Below are 23,183 nucleotides of genomic sequence, written 5' to 3'. Positions count from 1 at the left end.
ACATAAGATGTGGGTACATTTCTCAGAAAGAGAAATTTCATATAACTGCAACAAACGGAACAACTGATGTATGCAAAGTTTTGTCAAAATTCTGCCTAAAAATTATGCCAGCTTGTAATTTAATGTTGCCACTGAAGAACGGAGAGGGATTCGCCCTTAAATCAGCCTCACATGAACAAATGGAGCCATGACTAAACCTCAACCACACCCACGGTTTGTTTTCCTTTTCAGAAAGATTATGAATCTTCATCTCTGATGTAATAAAATGTTGCCTTATGTCTAGGCATTATAGCATTTCTGACCTTTGTACCCTGACCTTGAATCACCTTTTCTATCTAAAGGCTCACATCCTCCAGCTTAGGGAAATTTTCAGTTATTTTCCCTTCGGTGGTTCCCTTCCCTACTTTTGTATTTTCCCCTTTTCTTTCTTTCTGGGGCTTGAGAAAGAAGGGAGATGTTAGACTGGTCTTCTGTGTCTCTTACTTTTTGTTGAAGAGCCTTTGTATCTGAACTTTACAGAACAGCGTCCCAGCTAGAGAGAGCAGCTACTGAATATTTTCAGTTGGATAAAACTAATTCTAAGAACTGTGTGTTCTCTGATTTTTCCTTTTACACAGTATCCTAGTGTCATCTTTTAGATGTAATACCCTTGTGAAACTCTCGATTTATTTAAACAATTTTAAAGATATATTTTGTAGCCTGGCTGGGCGCGGCTCAGCGATTGAGCATCGACCTGGGATGTGGGTGATGGGGGTTCGATTCCCAGTCAGGGCACATGCCCGGGTTGCAGGCTCCATCCCCAGTCGGGGGCATGCAGGAGGCAGCCAAATCAGTGACTCTCTCATCATTGATGTTTCTCTCTCTCTCTCCCCCTCTCCTTTCCTCTCTCTGAAATCAATAAAGATATATTTTTTAAAAAAGATATATTTTGTGTCCTGAATTATCTTTCCTAAACAGTCAGTGTTTTAGACCTTATTCGTCTTTTTGTTCATGCTGCTCATTTTCTTCAAATGCCTGGCCATCCTTGGTTACCAGATCTCATTGAAGAAAGCAGCCTGGATGGCTTGGGGAGGTTTCTTCTGCTAGGATGTCAGTAGCAGCACTTGCCACACACCTCCTTCCAAGTGGAAAGACAGTGTGGGTGGGACATGCAGTCCGGCAGGCTTTTCCCTGGGCATTGTCTAATATCCACATTAGAAGCCTTAGCTCTCCTCAGCCATTCTGCCTAATATTTTGTTGTACTGTTTTGCTTTTAGGAGAAAAGTCGTAAAAATTTTTTGCCTGGTCATAAACATCAGACCGCCTATATTCTGCACAGAGTAAGTAGCCTGGGCACCTGTCCCGTGTCTACACCGTGAATGAACCCACTGGCTGCAGTTTCACTGCGCGCCTCGGCCTCCACCTCGCCTGTCGGCTCTAAGGAGCTCTCCGCCACAGCTGGGGGCAGGCTGCCTTCCACCTCCAGCACATGCTCCCACGGCCGAGTCTGGATGGCTGCATTTATGCTCTCTGTTGCATTCATTCGCACAGTTCTAGAACATCCCATCTTCCAGAAAGTTGTTAAAAATTTTTCTTCCATTGATGATCTTCTCTTTCCCCTGCCTATGTACTACTTAACTGTTGGGATTTATTCTTTCTTAAGTTTTTATACTTTAATTTCAGTAGGATTTCATGGGAAGTCATTTCAAATGAGGAGATAAAACTATTATATAAAACATGTTTGATGGTGAAATCAGTTTGGGAAACCCCAATTAATTTATTCTTAAGATTTTTGCCTTTATGTAGATGACTTATAGAAAACAGATGCATAGTTATAGTTCTCACAGGATTCTAAATATTCAAGTTATACATGGAAAGAATTACCAGTCCATTGATCCGTCAAGGGAGCTGGGACATACATTAGTCAATTAAATTGTGATAGTTTATTATTATTATTATCACATCCCTAAGTAAAATTATATGTCAAGGCTAAAAAATTTCCCTGGACTTGGAAAATCTACAATGCATAATGAAAAGAGCCCATACTAGGAGTTAAGAAACTAAAATTTCAGTCCCATCTCTAATATACTCCAGGAAGTGAGGCAAGGTTCTTTCCACCACCAGACCTTAGTTTCTCCATCTCTAAAATAAAAGAGCAGCATGGGCCACCTTAGGAAATGTGTATGAGAGACTCATCAGTGGACCAAACTGCTCCTTCGACAGAGGAAGAACTGTTTTCTCTGGCCCTCTCAAGAGCTAATCTGCCTATTTTATGGGTGGGAAACAGGCCAGAGAGATGATCATGAACATAACCAAAGGGCAGAAGACAAGTTGGACTAGGTGATCTCTATGTGCCCTGTGAACTGGATGGAGGTGGTATGGCTTTGGAGTATTAATACTTTCTCATGTTTATGGTCCAGAACAGGGCCATCCTAGCCAGCGCATGCCCAGATGGGTTAGCTGTAGGATGGCACCTGCTGAGAAGTGCTGATGACACCTACATCCTGAAGTCCAGACTCAGCTCTAAGTTCTCAGGGTGAGTGGGATTCTAACTGGAGTTACCTGTCTTCTCTCTTTTTTCTAATTTTGAGTACTTTTGATTTTCTTTTTTTTTTTATTTTAAAAAGACTTAAACACCAAAAGTTATCAAGAAAGGACCCCTAAGCCAGGGTTATTTCACTTGGGATTGGTAAAGCACTCCCACTCATCCTTCCAACTTCCACCCAGCTCCCACTGCCTGCAAGCAGAATCAGGTGACAAGGGAGAGAAGGCATCCTTGAACTCCCCGGGGCCTTAACTGACAACAAATTGAATATTAAATGCACAATAGGAAACAAGCCCTCTTAGTCCTTCAACCACATTTTTCAAGCCCTATTTCTGACACTAGAAAATTCTAAGCTCAATTTGAGTGTCACTGTAAACTCCTCTCTGTGCCAGATGATTTTACCCACATATTTATATTCCAAGTACAAACAACTTAAAATGTTTACACTGAGTAGTAATGGAAGTCATGTGTCAAATACAATGGGAGGGAAAAGAGTACAACTTTCTTCAGAACTACGGCTTGAAGATATACAGTATCTGTGGAAAATGTGCCTTACAAATAAGAATGCACTGTTTACCTATACCATTTAATTATAGAGAACATGCATTTTTACCCTTTGCATACAATGTCTAACATCTCAGTTTTTAGTTTTTTGTTTTGGTTTTGCTCTGCAGTGTTGCCTGAAGCTCTGGAAGTCTCAGCTCCATATACAGACTCAAAGCACATGACCACACACTTCCCTGTCATTCGTGGTCCCCATTCCCTTTAATCTCCCACTCCCAGGGAGAGGCAGTGAAGGGTTCACCATCATGTTCAAAAACAGTAAAGAGAGGCCTCCTCAGTCCTCTCAGGGCTGCCAGCTGTCAGCTTTCCTATCTGAGCAATGTAAAGACCAGGGCAACTACAGGAGGCCAGGAAAGGACTCTCGGCATCTTTCTACAGGGAGAGTTCTCTGAATTTACCACCAAGCCTTTAGTGACAGCTTCTAATCACCAGCTATTCAGGCAAAACTTCTCAGAAAAGTTCTGCAGAGGAAACAGTATGCTTGCTGAACACGGCCCATAGCTGCCCTCCTACACAGAGTCCCCCCAGGGTCGATGCTAACGGGGTTAGGAAGATACCAATGGAGGAACACAGGGCTGCTGATTTCTTTCACGTAACATGTCTTAGAGATGGATAAAGCATCACGGTAAATTCATAATTCTTAGGTGAAGGACGGCTTTTTTAATTTGAGAGCCAAGACCCCTCAACCCCTCATCTCACACCACCTCAGTCATTCTCATGCGTCGGCCTCTAACGTGGACCCAGGTGACCTCCCTGCACACAAGGCTTCCACGTGCTGCACCCGCCCCAACCTCATCTCAGCACTGGACCTGCCCAGTGTTCTTTGGATAATGTTGATGACAATGAATGTTCACCTGAGCCCTCTAACCTTTTTCGTTTTAAATCTTGGAGAAGCTAACCCTTTCCTTTTGCTTTTTCTGTCACTTTTGTCTATCTTATTTATTTGCAACTCTCAGCTGCAGCAAAAACATCCTACTGTATTCTTTTAAAAACATATATTCTAATTTTCAAAGAAGTTGGCACTTCATCAGAGGCAATTTTTATACACTCATTCTCAATCTGATTCCATAGATGTACTAGCCAGGCCCACTGAAAAGTTCATTTCTCTCACTATCTCCCCAACACCCAAAGCCTAAAGGCAGGAAATGCTATGAGAAAGCCAGAAATCTTGGCGAGGAAAACAAAAACAAAGTAATTTGTTGAGCTGAATTAAAAAAACAGACCCTTTCAACATCAGTTTTTACCTTTATACTAAATTTTCACTTCCCTGATCCACATAACCAATTTTAAATAGAACCTAATTAAAGCTAAAAGAACCAACCAACAACATAGCTATAATTTTAAACTTTATTTTAATCTAGAATGTTTGGTTGCTTCATATATTTTGCATCTCACCCGTAAGTTCTGAGAAAAAATACTGAAATAAATGAATATTAAAGCTACACTTTATTAACTGAGGATCTAAACACATCTTACCTGTAAATATGTTTCCAAACCTTGTCGTCGTTGTTCCAACACTTTTGGGACCCAGTTCCTCACATGTTTAGAAGGAATTTCTGGAGTTTTAATACATTTCTTAAGCTATAAAGAAAGAGAAAAAAAAAGCCATAGTAAATGTTCTTAATCATAAAGACATTACTGGTGGGGGGAAGCCAACAAAAAAAAAGTGAGCAACTGGTATCTTCAATAAAAAGATAGAGGAAAATATAATAGCACTGAAATTTTGTCTAATTCTTTACTTGGCTGTCCTAAATGTTCAGATTTCAGGATAAAAATTTTGTGTTTTTGGAATTCGTTGTTATTGTTATACATCATCTGTATTTCAAACTGGAATTTTTTTTCCTAAAAATCAAAGTTCAGTAAACAAACTATAAAGGAAGTAAAGAAGTTTGTAATATCCAAAATCAATTAATACAATGAAACTTTGGTTACATGAAGTACTTTTCTGATGCAGTCTTTCTACATATTTTTCACATAAAAAAGGCAGAACAAACTGCCATTGTTTATGACCATCATACTGTAAAATGCCATATGAATCAGACCACATCATTTGGAGTGTTTCCTGAAAGTTTTATAAAGAATGAACTGAAAAACAGAGAGACTGATCCTTCCAACATTCCTAAGAATTAGGTCCAAATTCTGTCATGAAAACTGAATAATGGTTCTCAGCTAAGCTTTACAGGGCAGCAGTTTTAAGGGACCATATAAATAAAAAAAATTCTATTGAAAGCTGAGTTAGAAATACCTGTTTTAGATGTGTCCTACTACAACCACACCCTCAACCTGGGAATATTAACTTACATGTCAAGGCACTTTGCACATATGATTAAATTAGGGCTCTCACAATGAGATAATCCTAGATTATCCAAGCGGGCTCAATGTAATCCCAAAAATCCTTATAAGAGGAAGGCAGGAGGATCACAGTCAGAGAGTGATTAGAAGCAGCTTGCTTTGACAATGGAAGAAGAGTTATGAGCCCAGGCAACCTCTAAAAGCTGGAAATGGGAAAGGGATGGGCCCTCTCTTATAGCCTATTGACACCTTGACTTTAGCTCATTGAAACTCATTTTGGACTTCTGACTTCGAGAAGTGTAAGATAACAAATTAGTGTTCTTTTAATCCACTAAATTTGTGCTCACATGTTACAGCAGCGATAGGAAACTAATACATTGCCTCTCAAAAGGAATGAATTTTAATATTCTAATTAAAAACTTAGAAAACCTACTAAGATTGCTCCTTCACTACAACTGCAAAGAAACAGTACAATAATCTCTTAAGAAAAGGCACAGTTTAACCCCCAGCAGCTAATACTATAATACAAAATTCTCTCTATACATTAGTACATATTCACCAATAACCATTCTAGGCTAAAATTTGTTGCACATCATGAAACAGTAGGGGCTCTTTGTGCATTCTGAAGACCATCCCTTCTAGTGCAAGACAGGAGGCTGAGCCTGTGTTTGCCTCCTCCCTCCACACCTGAAGTGCCATTAAAATGAAAGTGTGAGCGTGCTAGCTGAAACCCCAAATCTGTTCTGATCTTCCTCACCAAGAGAACTACACTATTGAGAATTACAATGTATTGGGCTAAATTTAGCTAAGAAGCTAAATTTTCCAAACTGCCTTGCAGAGAGTAGAAGCCAAAGGTAATCAGAAGTCACTGAGAAGGGCTTTCTATAAAAACTCTTCGAGTAGAGCAAAGTCAGCTGACTTGCACTTTCTATCCTAACCGTTCCCTTTCACCTGTTTCCTGCCTAATAAAATGTGACCATGATGGCTGGAGCTGCCACGACCATCTGCCACCATGAGGCAACTCTGAGGATGGGAGCCAGATGTTCCAGATGACTGAGCAGAAAGAAAGAAGGAGCCAGCGTGCCTGACAGCCTCCTGGAGCTGCCACACAGCCCAGACCCGCCCACTTTCAAACTTGTTTTTTAAGAGGAAAAACCTAGCCCCTCCCCACCTTCTGTTTAAGGTTACTGGTATTTGGACTTTTTGTTTTATATTTATGTACCTGAATTTAATCCTGGAAGACATTTAAAAAAGAAGAAAAGAATAGAACAAGGCAGGGAGAAAGGGATAGTAATCACCACGTGAGAGACAAACAGTTTTCGAAAGACAGAAAACAAGAGCATGCCAAGGAAGAAAGCAGAGCAGAGGGAGCCCCAGCCCAGCCCACCTCAGGAAGGGGGTGACAATGGGTGTGGGCCCCAATCTTATCAGCAGCCCTGAGAGGCTCTGTGCTCAAGACTGACATAAGAAGAGGGATTCGACCATGTCATAGCCTGTGTCAAAGGACACTCTACTCTACCCACCACAGCAGAGTGAGTAGCAGCCTGGTTTTATCCCTGGCACACACACCCCACCCCATTAAAAAAGAGTCAATGTCCCTAAAGAAAATGAATGAAGTGTTTGGGTTGAACAAGAATTTTGCATTCTAGTCCTACTGGCTTTCATGGGGTCCCCAGCCTAATAGCTAGCTCTCTCCCATCATTCCCTATAATGAGGCCCTTTAGTAGACACACCCTAGAGAAGGACCAGGCTTATGTTCCCAAAGCAGAAGGGCCAATAACAAATACCCAAAATCACCTCGTTGGATGGGTAATCAAGAATCACCTTCATAGGAAAGAGCACTATGAAAGACATGAAAAACAAATGGGACAACTAATCCCAAAGAAACATATAAATCAAATAGCAGAAAAGATCTTTAAAAGCTCTATTAGTATCTTCAGGGATATTTGAGAAAAATATTGCTTCTATGAAACAAGAACAGGTTGCTATGAAAAAGAATCAGAGAACAAGAAAGATACATTGGGAATTAAAATTCATGGTAGCGAAATTAAAAAATTCAAAGAGGTAGAATATAAAATGCTAGAAGTCTCTTACAGTACAGAATAAGCAAAATGAGAGAAAAGGTAGGTAAAAGATAAAACATATATAGAATTCATCCAGGAGTTTTAATATAAAATTAATAAGCCTCCCACAAAGAATATGAAAAAAATTCTCAAAGAATAAAAAAAAATTCTCTATGACTTAATGTGTGCCTTCAGAGTAAGAACCCACTGAGTACAAGCATATGTATTAAAAAAAGACCCACACTCAGTGACATTTACCTGTTGAAATTTCAGAATATCAAGGACAAGAAAAAATTAGGTGGCAAAGAAAGCAGAACTGTAGTGGCAACTGACTTCTCATCGTCAGCAGTGAATGCTAGGTCAATGCTTCCAAGATCTAATTTGAAAATGGATTTCTGGAACCAGCCACACCATTCATCACGTGTGAGAGAACAAATGCATTTTCAGACATTCAAGGACTCAAAAAGTTTACCTTCCATGCCTGATTTTCCACAAATAGGATCTGGCCTTAGAGTTCTGCTCCATCAGTGTGGGGAAGGGAACTCCAAGGACAGCTGAGCATAGCAGCCTAGAGAACCACCAGTCTATGTTGGAGCAAAAGGTCAGAGGACTTGGAGAGAGGAGCCTCCTGGGAGATGATCGATTTCATGCAGTAGATAGTATGGAGAAGATGTATAAATTTTATGATTTGTTAATAAAGTACATTATTCTTTTGTCTATTAAAAAAAATAAGATCCAGGGAAAGCAAAGACTCCCTAAAGGTCATAGGAACAGAAGTCACTCAACTCCTCCTGTGTTGTTTTGGTGCTAGAGACACCCCTGCCTTCGTGGGGCTTACATAAAGGAAAAAGACAATAAAAGATAAACAAGTTAATAAAACAGGGTGAGGGCCAACAGTAACAGAAGGGGGGGTGTCAGGAGTAGCTGGGGAAGGCCTGTATGAGGTGGGAATGACTGAGTTGTGACCTGATCCAAGCTGGGAGGGAGCCAGGCAAGGAGCTGGAAAAGGAATGTTACGGCAGATACAGAGCAATGGAAGGGAGGGCAAGCTTGGTGTTCAAAACACAGAGAGGGGGAGACAGCTTCAGAGAGGGGGCAGCTTCAGACACCATAAGGTCTGGGAGGCCAAGGTAGAAATTTGCATGTAATTTTAAATGGGAAGCAAATTGACTGTCTTGAGCAAGGGAATGATCCGATATAATTTTTACTTTAAGAGGCCATGAGAGATTCTACCAGCAAGATGGACTATAAGGGGCTGGAGTCAAAGCAAGGAGACCTGTCGGAAGCTCCTGCCGAAGTCCAGGCAAGAGACAGTGGTGAGTTGGACTATGTCACGGCAGTGGAGATGGGAGAAGGCTGTGGGAGTATGTGGAAAGCAAAGGTGATCAGAATGACTCCAAGACCTTCACTGTTCTAAGGTTTTTGACCTCACCTGGCAGCCATATTTTGGGTAACCTGCCTGTTGTTAACTGAAAAGCGGCAAAATGCCAGGTTTTGGGTAAGTGTCAGAGAACACCAGTTACCTCCCCAGTCCATTGTCCCTCTCTTCTACAGGACAGAACACCTAATATTCAGCTGAGTACATGACCACCCAGAATAAAGAACACATTTCCCAATCTCCCTTGAAGCTAGGTGTGGCCATGAGTGAATTCTGGTCAAAGGCCGGTAAACAGGCGCGTATGTGCAGCCTTCAGGAAGTGGTCTTACGGAGGAGGACTCTCCTTCTCTCCTTTCCTCCTTCCTCCCGGCTGAATTGCTCCTGTAATGGCTAGACCTGGAGCAGTCACCTTCGACCGTCAGGTGGAAGCCTCATATTGAGAACACATGGGTCCCCGATGATCATGAAACTGCTGCACCAGCCCCGGATATTACATGAGAGAAAAATAAAGGTGTCTGTTAATCTCACCATCATTTTGGCTCTAGAGTCACTTGTCGCCAAATCTAATCCCACTTGAGCAGGAGACGTGGCCGATGCTGCTAGGTGCACTACCCACTACCTTCTCCTTCTTCCAAAAACATCCCAATGTCATTCAAAGTACCAACGTGTAGAGCAAAAAAAAAATCTTGATTCTCCAAGTTCCCTTGTAATTAAGATGGCGTGAGACAGAGTTGCTAATGAAATGTAGTGTACATCTACTGGGTAGGGCTCCTGTTTTCCTCAAAAAAAGAAACAGGCTCTTCCTCCTGCCAGAAATGTGGAGGCAATGCCTGGAGGGACAGCAGCTATGCTGTCACCTGAGGGAGAAAGCCACATGCTCAGGTAGAGATGGTGAAGGAGAATGGAGCGTGGAACATGGATATTGTGGAACTGCTGCATCAATTTGGATTGCCTACCTTTAGTTTTCTTGCAATATGAGAATAATTAATCTCTTATGTTTAAGAAACCTAGTCAAGTTTCTATGATATCCAACCAAAGATAATCCTGACATAAAGGAATTCATTGTTCAGTTCTGTTGATTTCAAGTGAGAGATGCCCAATAGGTGTCCAAGGGGAGATAACCTGTAGACAGTTGGATATGAGGCTATAAATCTGTGAGTCAGAATACATACGTAAGTGGTATTTCGAGTCATGGAACTAGATGACATGACATTGGGAGATAGGTACAGATGAAGAAATGGGCTAAGACAGGCAGAATCCTAGGATTGCTCCCAAGATCCCTGCCTCCTGTTGTACATGCCTGAATAATCGATCCCTTCTGTTGGGTGCAGATGGGACCTGTGAATGGGATGAAATATTCATTTTCTTGACTGGGTTACATTATATGACAGGTGACGAGACAGTCACTCCCTTGATCACATTACTTTTTTATTTTTTTAAACCTCACCTGAGAATATTTTTTCGTTGTTTTTCAGAGAGAGCTGAAGGGGGAGAGAAAGAAAGAGAAACATCGATGTGAGAGAGACACATCAATTGGTTGCCTACCTCATGAGGCCCGACTGGGGCCGGGGATGGAACCTGTAACTGAGGTATGAGCCTTTGGCGGGAATTGAACCCAGGACCCTTCAGCCCATGGGTCCATGCTCAAACCACTAAACCAAACCAGCTAGGGTGATCATGTTACATTTTAGGAAACCCAGTCTTAGCAGGCTTTGAATAAGTAAGCTGCCCTGATATGACAGGGTCACATGGCTAGGACTCAGGTGGCCTCTAGGAGCAGAGAGCTATCCCTGGCTGACAGCAAGAAAAAAGGGGACCTCAGTTCTACGACTGCAAGGAACTGAATTCTGGCTCAGTGAGGACATGACATTGTGAAGAGGACCCTAAGCTTCAGATGAGATCACAGCCTTGGGGACCCCTTGATTTCAACCTGGTGAGACTGAGCAGAGAACCTGGTACACCTATGCTCAGATTCCTGACCCATGGAAACTCTGATAATACATCTGTATTGTTGTAAACAGCTAAATTTGTGGTAATCTGTCATGCTGCAAGAGAAAACCAATACAAGGGCCAAGGTCTGAGACATCCAACTCTGAGGGGCAGGGGAGAGAGAGGGGGGAAGCAATGAGGAGGGAGGGCGTGAAACAGTACACTGAGTCAGGAAAATGTTTCTAGAAGGGGCATGATCAGGCTGCAGTTGATGCTGGGAAGTCAAAAACACTAGGGAAGGACAGCAGGAAGCTGCAACGGAGAGGCTTCTCTTTCAAGGAATTATACTAAGAGAAAAGGAGAGCAAGGGGGTGAACATGGAAGGGAAGCATGCGGTCACAGGCAAGTTTTATTTTGTTAAACGGCAAATACGTCATCTTTATTGATGAGACTGATCCAATATTGAGGAGAGAGAGGAAAGGAATTTATGATTGTAAGAGAATGTTTATTATATCTCTACACTATTTGAGGTATTTCTCAAACAAAAACAAGAAGAAAAATGCTAAATTATTGTGTGGTAATAAGCTTACTAGATTTCAATATAAACATAAAGAAAGTTCCTTTAACTACTAAAGCACAACATCTCTTTTGTTGCAGAAGAGAAAATCAACTCCATTATCTGTCTCTCCTTTTTTTTTATTTTTGTAAATCGTGAAGATATAGCACTGGAAACATTTTTTCTTTTTATTTGTGTCAGGAGTACTGAGAAAGCCGATCATCATAGCTGCTGGGGTCTGTGACAGCATTTGTAGTTGAGTAATGAATTGCTCTAGATGAGAAGAGACAAACCTGAGACGATATGTTTCCAGTAGGGCTCAGCTGCTTACAAGATAAATAGCCCCCTGCCACTCCGTGCGATGATGAACTGTCCTGGCCACGCTGTGTCCAGCCACGCGGCCTTTCTGATCCCGCAGATAGCCCGCAGATTCCTGATACTGCAGGCGCAAGCCCCTCGCCTGGCCTGACCGCTCCTTCCCTTCTGCATTGTTGGAAGGGTTCACATAGAACTCACTCTATACACACCCGCTGCACATGCACTGAACACAGTACCCATTTTCCACAGAAAGGAACAGAAATCATTCCTCCAAGCACGTAAATAAAAAGAGGAAAAGAAAAACAAAGTTAGGGAAAGAGGAAGGGACATTTGGGGTAAAATTCAATCTTTTGCACCATATTTTGACCCCTATATCCTCAGGGTTCCCTTTAGAGACAGCACACATGGGGCTGTACTCCTGGTTTATCCCCGGATGGCAGGTTTTTGGTTCTTCTGAAATATGTCCTTCATTAAATGAAATGTGAGAATGCAATATTTTACTCAAGCCAAAGGTAGACAATAATCACAATGAGGACAGTCAATTCAGGAGTGAACCAGAACCATGTTTCCCTGAAACCTCTGTGAATAAAACGGTGGGCTGGAAATGGCAGGGACCAGCCGAAAGGTATGTAAAATATGCTCAGAGTTTGCGAAGGTTTTCCTCTCCATACCTGGGCTCTGGGTCCAGGGAGGTGATGCTGTTCTCCAAGTCCACCACGTAAAGCGGTGAATTACTTGGCTGCAGTGGTGGGGCGTGAGCAGGTGTTGCTGGAGCATGTATAAGATTAAGGCTCATCCTGTCCTGGGCCGCGGCTGTAGGGAGAGCACCCTGTAACTTTTTTTTTAAGGATATGATGCTAAAAGTGAACCAGAAGACTAGGGTAGGGTTTGCCTTGGTTTCAGTGTGGTGGTGGTGTCTTCCCAATTAACTAGCTGAGCTACAAGGAAGTGCAAGTGTAACCTGGGGTTAAAGTTACAGTGAACTAAACTCCCACAATGAAAACTGTTCTTATCAACAAAATATTCCTCCAATAATTCATAAATACGCGTGATGTCCTCCAAATATCCCATATGCCAAACACTTAACTAATACCTAATATGTGCCCAACACTGACAGGCAGTGAGGAAGATACAAAAGATAAGACATGGGCCCTACTTTTACTTTATTTATTTATTTAAATGATTTTAATGAATTTTTTACTGATCTTAAAGAGAGGGGAGAGAGGGAGAAGGAGAGGGGGACAGAGGGGAAGAGAAACATTGATTGGTTGCTTCCCCGCATGTGCCCCAACTGGGATTGAACCCACAACCTGGATATGTGACCAGGAATCAAACCTGCCATCTTTTGATATATGGGACAATGCTCCAACCAAATGAGCCACACCGGCCAGGGTGGGCCCTACTTTTTAAAAAATGTGTCTTCTAGTTAGAAAAACTTAGGGATAACTAAATTTAATCTTTGAGATATTTTAAATTTAAGTAGAAATCTCTATTTTAAATGAAACAAGAGTCCAAGAACAAAGACATCAGGGAATAAAAGAAACTCACAGGGAAGAAAGAAAACCTGAAAAGTTTTAGTCTGGGGTGAACAGATGTGAGCACAAAGGGCAGGGCATCCAGCACGGCAAAGACAGGAGATAGTGATTTTCACATACAGGGGTAAAGGGCGCTGCCACTGATGTTTCTTAGGTGAAGCAGAGAGAAGTAAGGCTGGCCAAGGGGTCTGTAGGAGACAGAATAATAGTCCCCTCATGTCTATGTTCTAATTTTTGGAACCGGTGAATTTATACCTTACATGGCGAAAGGTGCGCCGCAGGTATGATTAAATCAAGCATCTCGACACGGGAAGATTATCCTGGATTAGCCAGGCAAATTCAAGGTAATCTCAACAGGAGGCAGAAGTGTCAAAGTCAGAGAGAGGACATGTGATGATGGAAGCAGAAGCTGGAGTGATGTTACTGCTGGCTTTGAAGGTGGAGAAGGGTCCGCGAGCCAAGGAATGCGGGCAGCCTCTAGAAGCTGGAAAAGGCAAGGAAACTGATTCTCTCCTGGAGCTTCCAGAAAAACGTAGCCCTGCCGACACATTTAGGGGAAGATAACAAATGTGTTTTTTAAAGCCAAGTGGGTGATGATTTATTACAACAGTAACAAGACACTAATACAGGGTTTAAGATTATTGGCCTCGAGAGTCATTGTTGTCTGGAAGACAACACAGACTCACTTCAATATATTTGAACAAAAGAATAGTGTTCTAGGAAAACTGATCTGCAGCAAAAAATGAGTAAGAAGACAAGGCTCAGGAACAGCTGAAGAAGTGCTTACATAAGGTAGTAAGACTCTGCAGGGAGCATGGTAAGTGCAGAAATGAAAAATGAAATGGTGCACATGATAGAAATTTGGAAGAATGAACCAACAGGATTTGATGACGCTCTGGATGTGGAAGGTAAGAGAAAGGTAGGAAAGACCTCCGAGGTTTCAAATCTTGTGGCCTCAGTGCTGTGATGGGGGAGGGTGTGAGGATTATGTCTAAGAGAAACCTTTAAAAACATAACCACAGCAGAGGAATTCTCAAATGTCCACAGGCATGGAGATTACCTGGAGTGCTGGTTTAACCTGCAGATTCCTGGGCTCCATCACAAAGACTCCGATTCAGGGAGCCTGGGTGATACCCAGGAATCTGCCCTTCAGCAAACACTGTTCTGATCCAGGTGATCCAAAGTTCACACTTTGAAAAACAACAATCAAGAAAAACTAAAAGGAAATGGAATCAAATACTCATCATAGCTCTGGAAGAAACGACTAATCTTACATAAAATCTGAAGGGGTAAAAATGAACATATTAGACAACATAAAAATTTTTAAAGCTTGTAAATTAAAATAAATATCATACCCAAAATAAAAAGGTCCTTGGTGAAAAACTGTTTCAGCAAATGGTTAATATTAACAGGCCACACAAACTAACAAGCAAAAACAACTGAGACCCCTGCAGATAAATGGGAAAGCACGTAAATAGAATTCCAAAAAGAAGGACTCAAATCATAAACAAACTTAAGAAATACCAATTAAAACAGCAACAAGGCAACACAGACTGCTTGCTAAATAAACAAATATCATTTTCGGGGATAATATTCAAAGCTGATGAGATGCTGTGCTACTTTCATACTTGCTGGTTGTGTTATAAATCCGCTATAACCATTTTGGAAGAAGGTAATTTGAAACTATATACCAGCAGCTGCAAAAATATCCATACTCTCTGACAGAAAATGCTTCTTTTAGGACTCTAGCTTAAGGAAACATGCTTGAAAATGGGGAAATAATTATATACAATGAAGGCTATCCATTATTGGAAGTTTACCATGCACTATACATGATTTCATTTAGTCTGTAAAACAATTCAATGAAGTTAGTACTCTAATTATTCCCATACTAAAAATGGGGACCTGAGGCACTGAAGGATCATGTGATTTGTCCTAAGGCCTTGAAGAGCTAAGAGAAGTGGAAGCAGGTTCGGGAACATTTTGCTTCCGGAGCTAGCTCACTTCATTTCTACGCCATCATTACCACCACGTGCAAGTGGGAACATGGTGAGTGCAGCCACGTTTCTTTTACTAAAAAAATGCAAGAAAAGAAGGAAAACAGGAATTGTATTAGGATAGTAGAAATATGTGTGGGCAATCATGGATTACTTCTCCTGCCCCCAAAATTTTCTGCAAGCTTAAGCACTGTAAATTGAAGTTACTTGAGGGGGAGAAAATAATGCACATAGGAGGAAAAAAACTCCTGAATTTTTCGAAAAAGTATGAAAGAAGTCCTAAGTGTAAATAAATGATTAGGATAGTGTTTTGATATTTTAATATCAACAATTGTAAAAGTTTTGGAGAAATAATAATCACTAAGAACTTTTTTCAGATAGCCAGATGAACTGTCAGATCAGTAATGGTTTTAGTTTCTGCTTCAAAATTAGCCTGACAATAAGCCAGGAGGCATTCTGGTGTGTTTATGGTACATGGAAAAGAGCTATGTATCTATTATTCTACATAGCACTTGTTAATAGCTCATATATTATTTTAGAATTAACTTGGGGTCATTGGCTGAACACTTTAAACAAGTGTGAAATACAATGTAAAGTGTAAGAAAAATCAGTACACTGGCAAGAGAGTAAATTGCATCCACTGCAGAAATAGCTGAGTATTTTTAAAAAAATTAAAAGAGAATAAATCTAACTACACTTAAAGGGAAAACACTTCAATGTAAAAACATAATATGCAAAGCACATCACAAAACTCAAATATGGAAACTGGGGTACCAAAATTCTAACAAAAGGATAAAGTTGTCCAACGTGGCAGCAGTAATCAATAAAGCTTGATAATTTTTTTCCCCATTTCAATCCTTCTTAACGCACAATTTTACAGTAAAGATTACAGATTTGTTTTTACACCTTACCATTGTTTGTACTTAATCATCTTTTATAAGTTACCTTTCTGCCAAATCTCATACAAATATCATGAAGAAGACTTCCAGCAGCTGCTTTCTGCTCTGTCACACGTAAGATAGGATAGTGTCTCCCAACTAAAATTCTGCTCCAAAAAACTTTTTCTTTTCTTCCCTCTATGTCCCTGTGAGGATGTTCTAACAAAGCTGCTAGAAGATGGAGAGATCTGAGAATTTCTACTCGCTTAACTCTAGCAGGTCTGCTGATAGAAGAATAGCTAAAACTATTAACAGAATTGCAGAAATTAAGAAGAGTCCTAGGAAATCTAGGTTTTTTTCTGACTGTATCTAAGAACTGCCTACAGTCACTGGGGAGGGGTCCTCTTCTGCAGGAGAAAATACACTGTATCAGAGAAAAGCCCAGGGCGAACGACCCTCCACGCCAGGAAGCGTGGGCAGCCTCCTGCTCAGGGCGAGCCTAATTGGCAGTCACCCAGCTGTGCCTCGTGTGGAGCTGGTCCCCGGGTATCTGGTGGGGACAGCTGGGCTGTGTCGGGGTCATGGGGAGCTGGGCGCTGACCTGGGAGGTTAGGAAGGATGTGACAGGCTGCCTAGTCCGGACTCTGGTCACCAGAGGCGGGGCTGGGGATGGAATTCTGATTTTCATCTCACTGTAAGGCCTTATTTCATGAGGTCCCCGGTGGAAATATCCCTAGAATCTGTTTCCTCAAAAACAGTGAACTGAACAGAATTTCTCGAGAAGGAAGTGAAACCCACACTCCAGGTTTGTTTCTCTGGGTTGAAGCTTTTGTAAAGTCGGCTGGCAACACCAGGCCTGAACCTGGGCCCGCCCGTGTTGTTTCTTTTGGAAGCAAACTTGGATGTAACACAATTTTCATTGGAGAATTAAATGTGACTTAATCCCAACAGAAGAGTGTACAGGTAACTGAGAGTTCCCCTTTAAAAGAAAACAGGGAAACAGTCACTGATTTCTCAGCAATATCCTATTAAAGTTCCTCTAGTCTCCTGACTAAAAAAGAGGTGGGAAAATATAATTATAAAAAATGCTAAAGAACTGTTAATACAGAGTAAGCACACTATCACATCATTTATCCAATGCCATGTCCCAGGGAATTTAAGGCGTGTTTAATTAAATTAAAAAAACAAACTCCTTCTTATCCTTACTTAGTATATTCCTATCTCGCTTCTTACATAAGTAACAAAAGTGAGTAAATTAAATTATGCCATACATTTTACATATGTGTGTGCATGTGTGTGTATATATATTCACATGTATAAAAATATCTACACCCACATGAAAATGCATATATGAAGGGAAAATTGTAAAATTGCAATAATTCATATACAGCGATTTTCTGGGAAATTTCATGAGGTAATTCTAACAATAAGGTAACTGTAGCACCCCAATGATAATCTATAATCTGCAAAACATTAAATTTTGGTATAAAATAAGAAAGTATTCACTCTTCTTCTCTTTAAGACCGTTTCTCCCTAAACTCAACTATTCCTTTTGCATTAATGTCCCTTTCATCTCAGACTTTTACTGAGACACCAGGCCTATTAAGTGGCCTTTACAACTCAACAAAAGGCAGCGAGCCTCCTTTCACATGTTGCCCACACAGTCCTTAAACACGTGACATGTATGTTATCTTTTCTGGGTAGATGTAAGTATAAGTTGATTTTAATAAATTCCTCCTAAAAAAAGTAGAATCCTTTGCTTTTCTTCGTTTCCTTTTTTGTAAAGCCCATTGAGTATATTTTCGGACAAAATATCTTACTCTTTGGGGACAGAACCTACAATCCCCAGCCCAGCACCCTGCCAATCGCTTGCCATCCCACATCTGCTCGTGCAAAAGACCTTAACAGAAAACCTACCTGCTCAGAAAGCACACCTGTAAAAGAGTAAACAATGTATGTTAAAGGCAAATTTACTTCACGATAAAAGAAGTCATCCTGTTCTAAGGACTCCTGGTGCTCTGAGGAACCCCAGAAAGCTGTCTTAATGTAATACTATCTGCCATACAGGGAAAAAGAAAAAAAAGTTACCTTTTTGTGCAAGGCATGAAATTCGCTGTACCTTTTCTCAACAAAATGTTTTCTTCCATTCATTAGCACTTCTATCTTAAACACCTAAGGAGAAAAAAAAAATAAGATTAATTCTACCAGTCTGAAGCCCTCAGTTGTCTGATGTGGTAAGTTTGTGACCATGATATATTTCATCCCTTTAATTACAGTAGCTGATCCCCCAAAACCCAGAAGGCTCAGGAGACCCCTGGTCCAACAGCACTGATTAATGAGCACTCAAGCCAAATGCTAACAAACTGCAGTATCCCCACAAATGTGTCTAGAAACAACAGAAACTTAAATGCCTGAAAATGCACCTTAACTTTTAAATCAGAGGACATTCCTCCCTTAAAAGTATTTCACCAAATACAGATGATGGTACTGAAATAAAAATGTGATACCACAGAGCGAGCCTGGCAAAAATCGCAGACCCCAGACATGCCATTATGGGTGTTTCGATGACGGAGGGCTGTGTCATGGAAAAGACAATCGTGCAAACAGTGGTGCATTTTAGGTTAATTTCTTCCTAACGTGCATATTCATCTCTAGTCTCAGCTGGGCTTATTCTGCTGTTTGCAAAACAGTGAGAACGTGGTAAAGGTTCATTTTCCCTGCATGAGACAAGTGACAGCTTGTGCTCCTACCTCCGGGAGGTTGAAAGGCCAGATGAAAAGGCTCTCTGTGTGCACTAATTAGTAGGCACTAACATGACATTTTCTTGATTCTTAGGTCAGTGGGTCAAGACTGGGAACAAGGGATGAGAAGTATTGTGAAATGCTCATGAAAACACAATGTTAAAGTGCGGGGGGAGGGGGGGTGCTGGGCAGGAGCTGAAGGGAAGGCCCTCAGTTATTTCAAGAGTTTGTCACTGGCTCCTGTTTTGTGAGTGAGAATTTGTCAACACCGAGATGATGGAATATTGTTCAGTTACTTAGTAAGCCTGATTTCCTGTTTCAATTGCCCTTCTGAAAATAAACCAAAACGACACTAAAGCTGATGTCACATGAAACAGAAGTGTTAACACAAGCTGACTTTATCCTTAAAAAGAGTTTAGCATCTGAGATATGAGGTCACACACTGTCGTTATAAACCCAGATCCCTATGGCTCTATATTTTTGCTTTATGTAAATATGACTTTATTTTTTGGAAAGCCAGAAATTATGTCATAAAGCAAATGTGTTTGTATTTTTGTGCTTCTTCAAATCAGAAACAAAATCTTGTGTTACATAACTCAGTTTTAAAAAAACCTACTTTTATTAAACGAGGTAAATTTTTACCTATTTGATCAATATTTTAGCCTAACATTTGGTTTTTCAAATGTTCCCCCCCCCCCCAAAATTACTTTCCTTTGGTGAATCTGTGAAAATACTTTCTTCTAAAAGCATTACACATATGCTTCAAACTCTCAGATATACCTACATTATTTTTTAGAAAATAACTGTTTCCTAATTCATTAAAGAAAATTCTTCTTCAAAACCCCTGCCAAGAACAGAATAAAGAAAACACCCCAAGAAACACAAATACAATGAGCACAGCTTCAACTCGGGGGCTTGGCTAATAGGATGCAGAGCTTCCTTTCCAGTGTCAGGTCCCAGATTTAAATGAGGACAATTGGGGGAGCAATGAAAGTCGTTTCCATCTGCTGAACTGCATGAAACAAATGAAGTTATGTTCTGAGTCCAGTGACTTGAGGTTTCATTACAAAAACCACCACTTAATTGGCATGTTTGCTGCAGAACCAAGAGGAGAAAGCTGAAGACTTGGTTAGGTTCAACCCACTGGTGACCCCTCAAGGTGCCCCTTCCTGAAGGCCAGGATAAGGGCATGACACAGCGGCTGCCTTATGGAATGTCATCCATATTGCTTTTCGGTTTTTTCTTTTTAATTCTGGGAAAACATCTTAGAAAGGAAGCTGGTTAATCAGAATTTCCATGACAATGTGAAGCAAGAAATGGAGTCAATTTAATAAATCTTACTTTCCTGAATTCCATACCAGACTTTAAAAAAAAAAAAAAAAGAGCTCTGAAACATGTCCCCGCTGCCTGGAAAACCCTTCTGCTCTGCTCTCCTGGAAAACTATTAGTTGTTATCCACCTCTAAGGTGGGGCAGCAGAGGATGATGTTTGGAAAGCTCCAAGCACAGTCTCTGGCATTCATTCATTCATTCATTTTTTTTAACAGCTATTTCCTGAGGGCCTACAAGGTGCCCAGGAGTTGTCCCAGGCTCTGGGTATTCAGCAGTGACGGTGGCCGACTCTAACATAGGAACAATTCTGGTGATGTCAAGAAGTGGGAAGAGCTGTGGAGAACAATGCAGCAGAGGAATGGCACAGAGCTGGACACGCGGGCCGCTGCAGACAGCCTGGGCAGAGACGGCCACCCTGAGCGGAGAGGAGGGGAGCGGGATGGGATCGGAGGGCGCTCCAGAAGAAAAGCATGCAGGAGTTGAATGTGGCTGCCTCGGGAATTTCGTACTGGGAGTGTGTGGACAAGGACTATTTGTTTTCATTCTTATTTTTAAAATTTTTTAATTTTTTTTTTTTTAAGTTAAGCCTAGGGCAGGGTGATTTCCACTCCTGGCCAAGATGGAGTAACCAAGAACAGATTTAACCCCCAACTTGAAACAATTAAAAAATGACATTTTTTCTTTTGTTTCCCTTGCCCAAAGAGCTATATCAGAAAATATATTGCTACAAGAAATAAACAAATGGGACTACATCAAGTTAAAAAGTTTTACATAGTAAAGGAAACCATCAACAAAATAAAAAGACAACCTACTGAATGGGAGAGCATATTCGCCAATGATACATCAGATAAGGGGTTAATGTCCAAAATTTATACAAAACTTATAAAACTCAACACCAAAAAGCAAAAAATACAATTAAAAAATTGGTAAAGAACCTGAACAGACATTTCTCCAAAGAGGACATACAGATGGCCAATAAACATATGAAAAGATGCTCAATGTCACTAATCATCAAAGAAATGCAAATTAAACCCACAATGAGGTATCACCTCACACCTGTCAGAATGGCTATCACCAATAAACCAGCAAACAACAACTGTTGGCAAGGAATGTGGAAAAAAGGAAGCCTTTGTGCACTGTTGGTGGGAATACAGATTGGTGTGGCCACTGTGGGAAATAGTATGGAGTTTCCTCAAAAAATTAAAAATGAAACTGCCTTATGACCTGGCAATTCCACTTCTGAGGATTTATCCAAAGAAACTCAAAACACTGATGTGAAAGGATATATATTCCCCTATGTTCATTGCAGTGTTATTTACAATAGCCAAGATATGTAAGCAGCCCAAGTGTCTAAATAGATCAGTGGATAAAAAAGCTTTGGTATACTTACACAAGGGAATACTATATGGCTGTAAAAAAGAGGGATCTTTTATCCTTTGCAACAGCATGAATGGACCTGAAGACCATTATACTAAGTAAAATAAGCCAGTAAGAGAAAGACAAATATGATTTCACTTATATGTGGAATCTAATGAACAAAATAGAAACAGACTCATAGATACCGAGAACAGACTGACAGCTGGCAGAGGGGAGGAGGGTTAGGGGACTGGGTGAAATAGATGAAGGAATTAAATAAAAACCCAAAGACTCATAGACACAGACAATAGTATGGTGATTAGCAGAGGGAAAGGGGAGTGGAGGGTGGTGGAAGAGGGTAAAGGGGGGATAAATGGTGATGGAAGGAGACTTGACTTGGGGTGGTGAACACACAATACAACATACAGATGATGTGTTATAGAACTGTACACTTGAAACCTATATAAGTTTATTAACCAATGTAATCCCAATAAATTCAATAAAAATATAAAAAGTATAAAATAAATAAAAAACTGGAAAAAATACATGGAAAAAAGGGCTCTCAAGACATTGGACATAAGGAAATGAAGATAATGAGAGATGGGAAACAAATAAGGTGAACATTATAATTACCCCAGGCAGGGCCCAAAGGTCCCCTGAATTAGGTAGCTAGAAGCTGGAGTAAGGGGAAGCCAAGAGAATTTTCTCTGTGGCATTCAGATGGATCCTCATCAGTACATGGATTGGGGAAACTACCCAAGGATGGGAAGAGATTAGAAAAAACAAGTGCTCAGAGTTCACAGACATAGTGCCTGTTCCCAAAAGTCAGAGCAGAAAACCTCATAATTCATGAGGTATTAGTTATTCAGAAGGGACCTGCCTAAGTAGTGGGCAAAATTAACTGCAGACTAAAAGCTTTTAGTCCAGTGTAACAAAGCTTAAACATAAGACCTAAAAAGAGCAAACTGTTCCTGAGTAACTTAACCACATGCCAGAACAAAGCTCAAGAATATTTTTAGGAATATAAAAATATCCTGCACTCAAAAAGATAAAAGTCACAGAGTCTGGCATCTAATCAAAAAGGAGAAAAATATGACTCATAATGAGAAGAAAAACCAATCCTTTGAAATAGATCCTCAAATGATACAGATGATAAAATTGGTAAATAAAAGCATTAAAATCATTACTACAAGGGAAGTTCTTATGTTCAAGAATTCAAAGGAAAGGCTGACCATGCTAAGTGGGAGCATGAAACATATAAAAAAAGACTGAGAAAACAGGTCTGGGTCCTGTTAATAAAATCAACAATGTCTGTGATTTAAAAAATACACTGGCTGGAATTAATAGCAGATTAGACACCGCAGAAGAAAAGATTAGTGAACTAGAAAACCTAGCAATAGAAACTATTCAAAATGAAATAGGAGGGGAAAAAATTACAAAATAAATAAGGCATTAGTGAACTATGGGACAACTTTAAACAGTAACATATGTGTAATTGGGGTAGAGGAGAGATGGGGGATAGGAGTTTGAAAGAAAGACAAATATATTTGAAGAAATCATGACCAAAATTTCCCCCAATTTTGTGAATACTAAAACCCCACAGATTCAAAAAGACCAAGCACAAGAAATATGCAGGGGAAAAACAAAAACAAAATAAAAACCAAGGCACATCATAATCAAATTGTGTAAAATCAATACGAAAGAAAATCTCAAAAGCAGCC

At 40.5% G+C, this 23,183-nt stretch overlaps 1 protein-coding gene across 1 annotated transcript in view; it reads right to left on the bottom strand.

Moving 5' to 3' along the window:
• The window catches only part of SNX24 (sorting nexin 24), a 117,595-nt gene that overhangs the window by 45,178 nt on the left and 49,234 nt on the right, over positions 1-23,183 (bottom strand). Inside the window, exons 2-3 of the mRNA XM_087815514.1 lie at positions 18,123-18,206; positions 4,565-4,669 (exon numbers count right to left, since the gene is read on the bottom strand). Of these exons, the coding sequence (XP_087671640.1) occupies positions 4,565-4,669; positions 18,123-18,206 (189 nt within the window). The remainder of the gene's footprint in view (positions 1-4,564; positions 4,670-18,122; positions 18,207-23,183) is intronic.

This window comes from Miniopterus natalensis, chromosome 3, assembly GCF_054644295.1.
Source record: "Miniopterus natalensis isolate mMinNat1 chromosome 3, mMinNat1.hap1, whole genome shotgun sequence".
NCBI classification, from domain to species: Eukaryota; Metazoa; Chordata; class Mammalia; order Chiroptera; family Miniopteridae; genus Miniopterus; species Miniopterus natalensis.
Note: the sequence above shows the minus strand (reverse complement) of the source record. Positions and strands in the feature narration are given on the sequence as shown.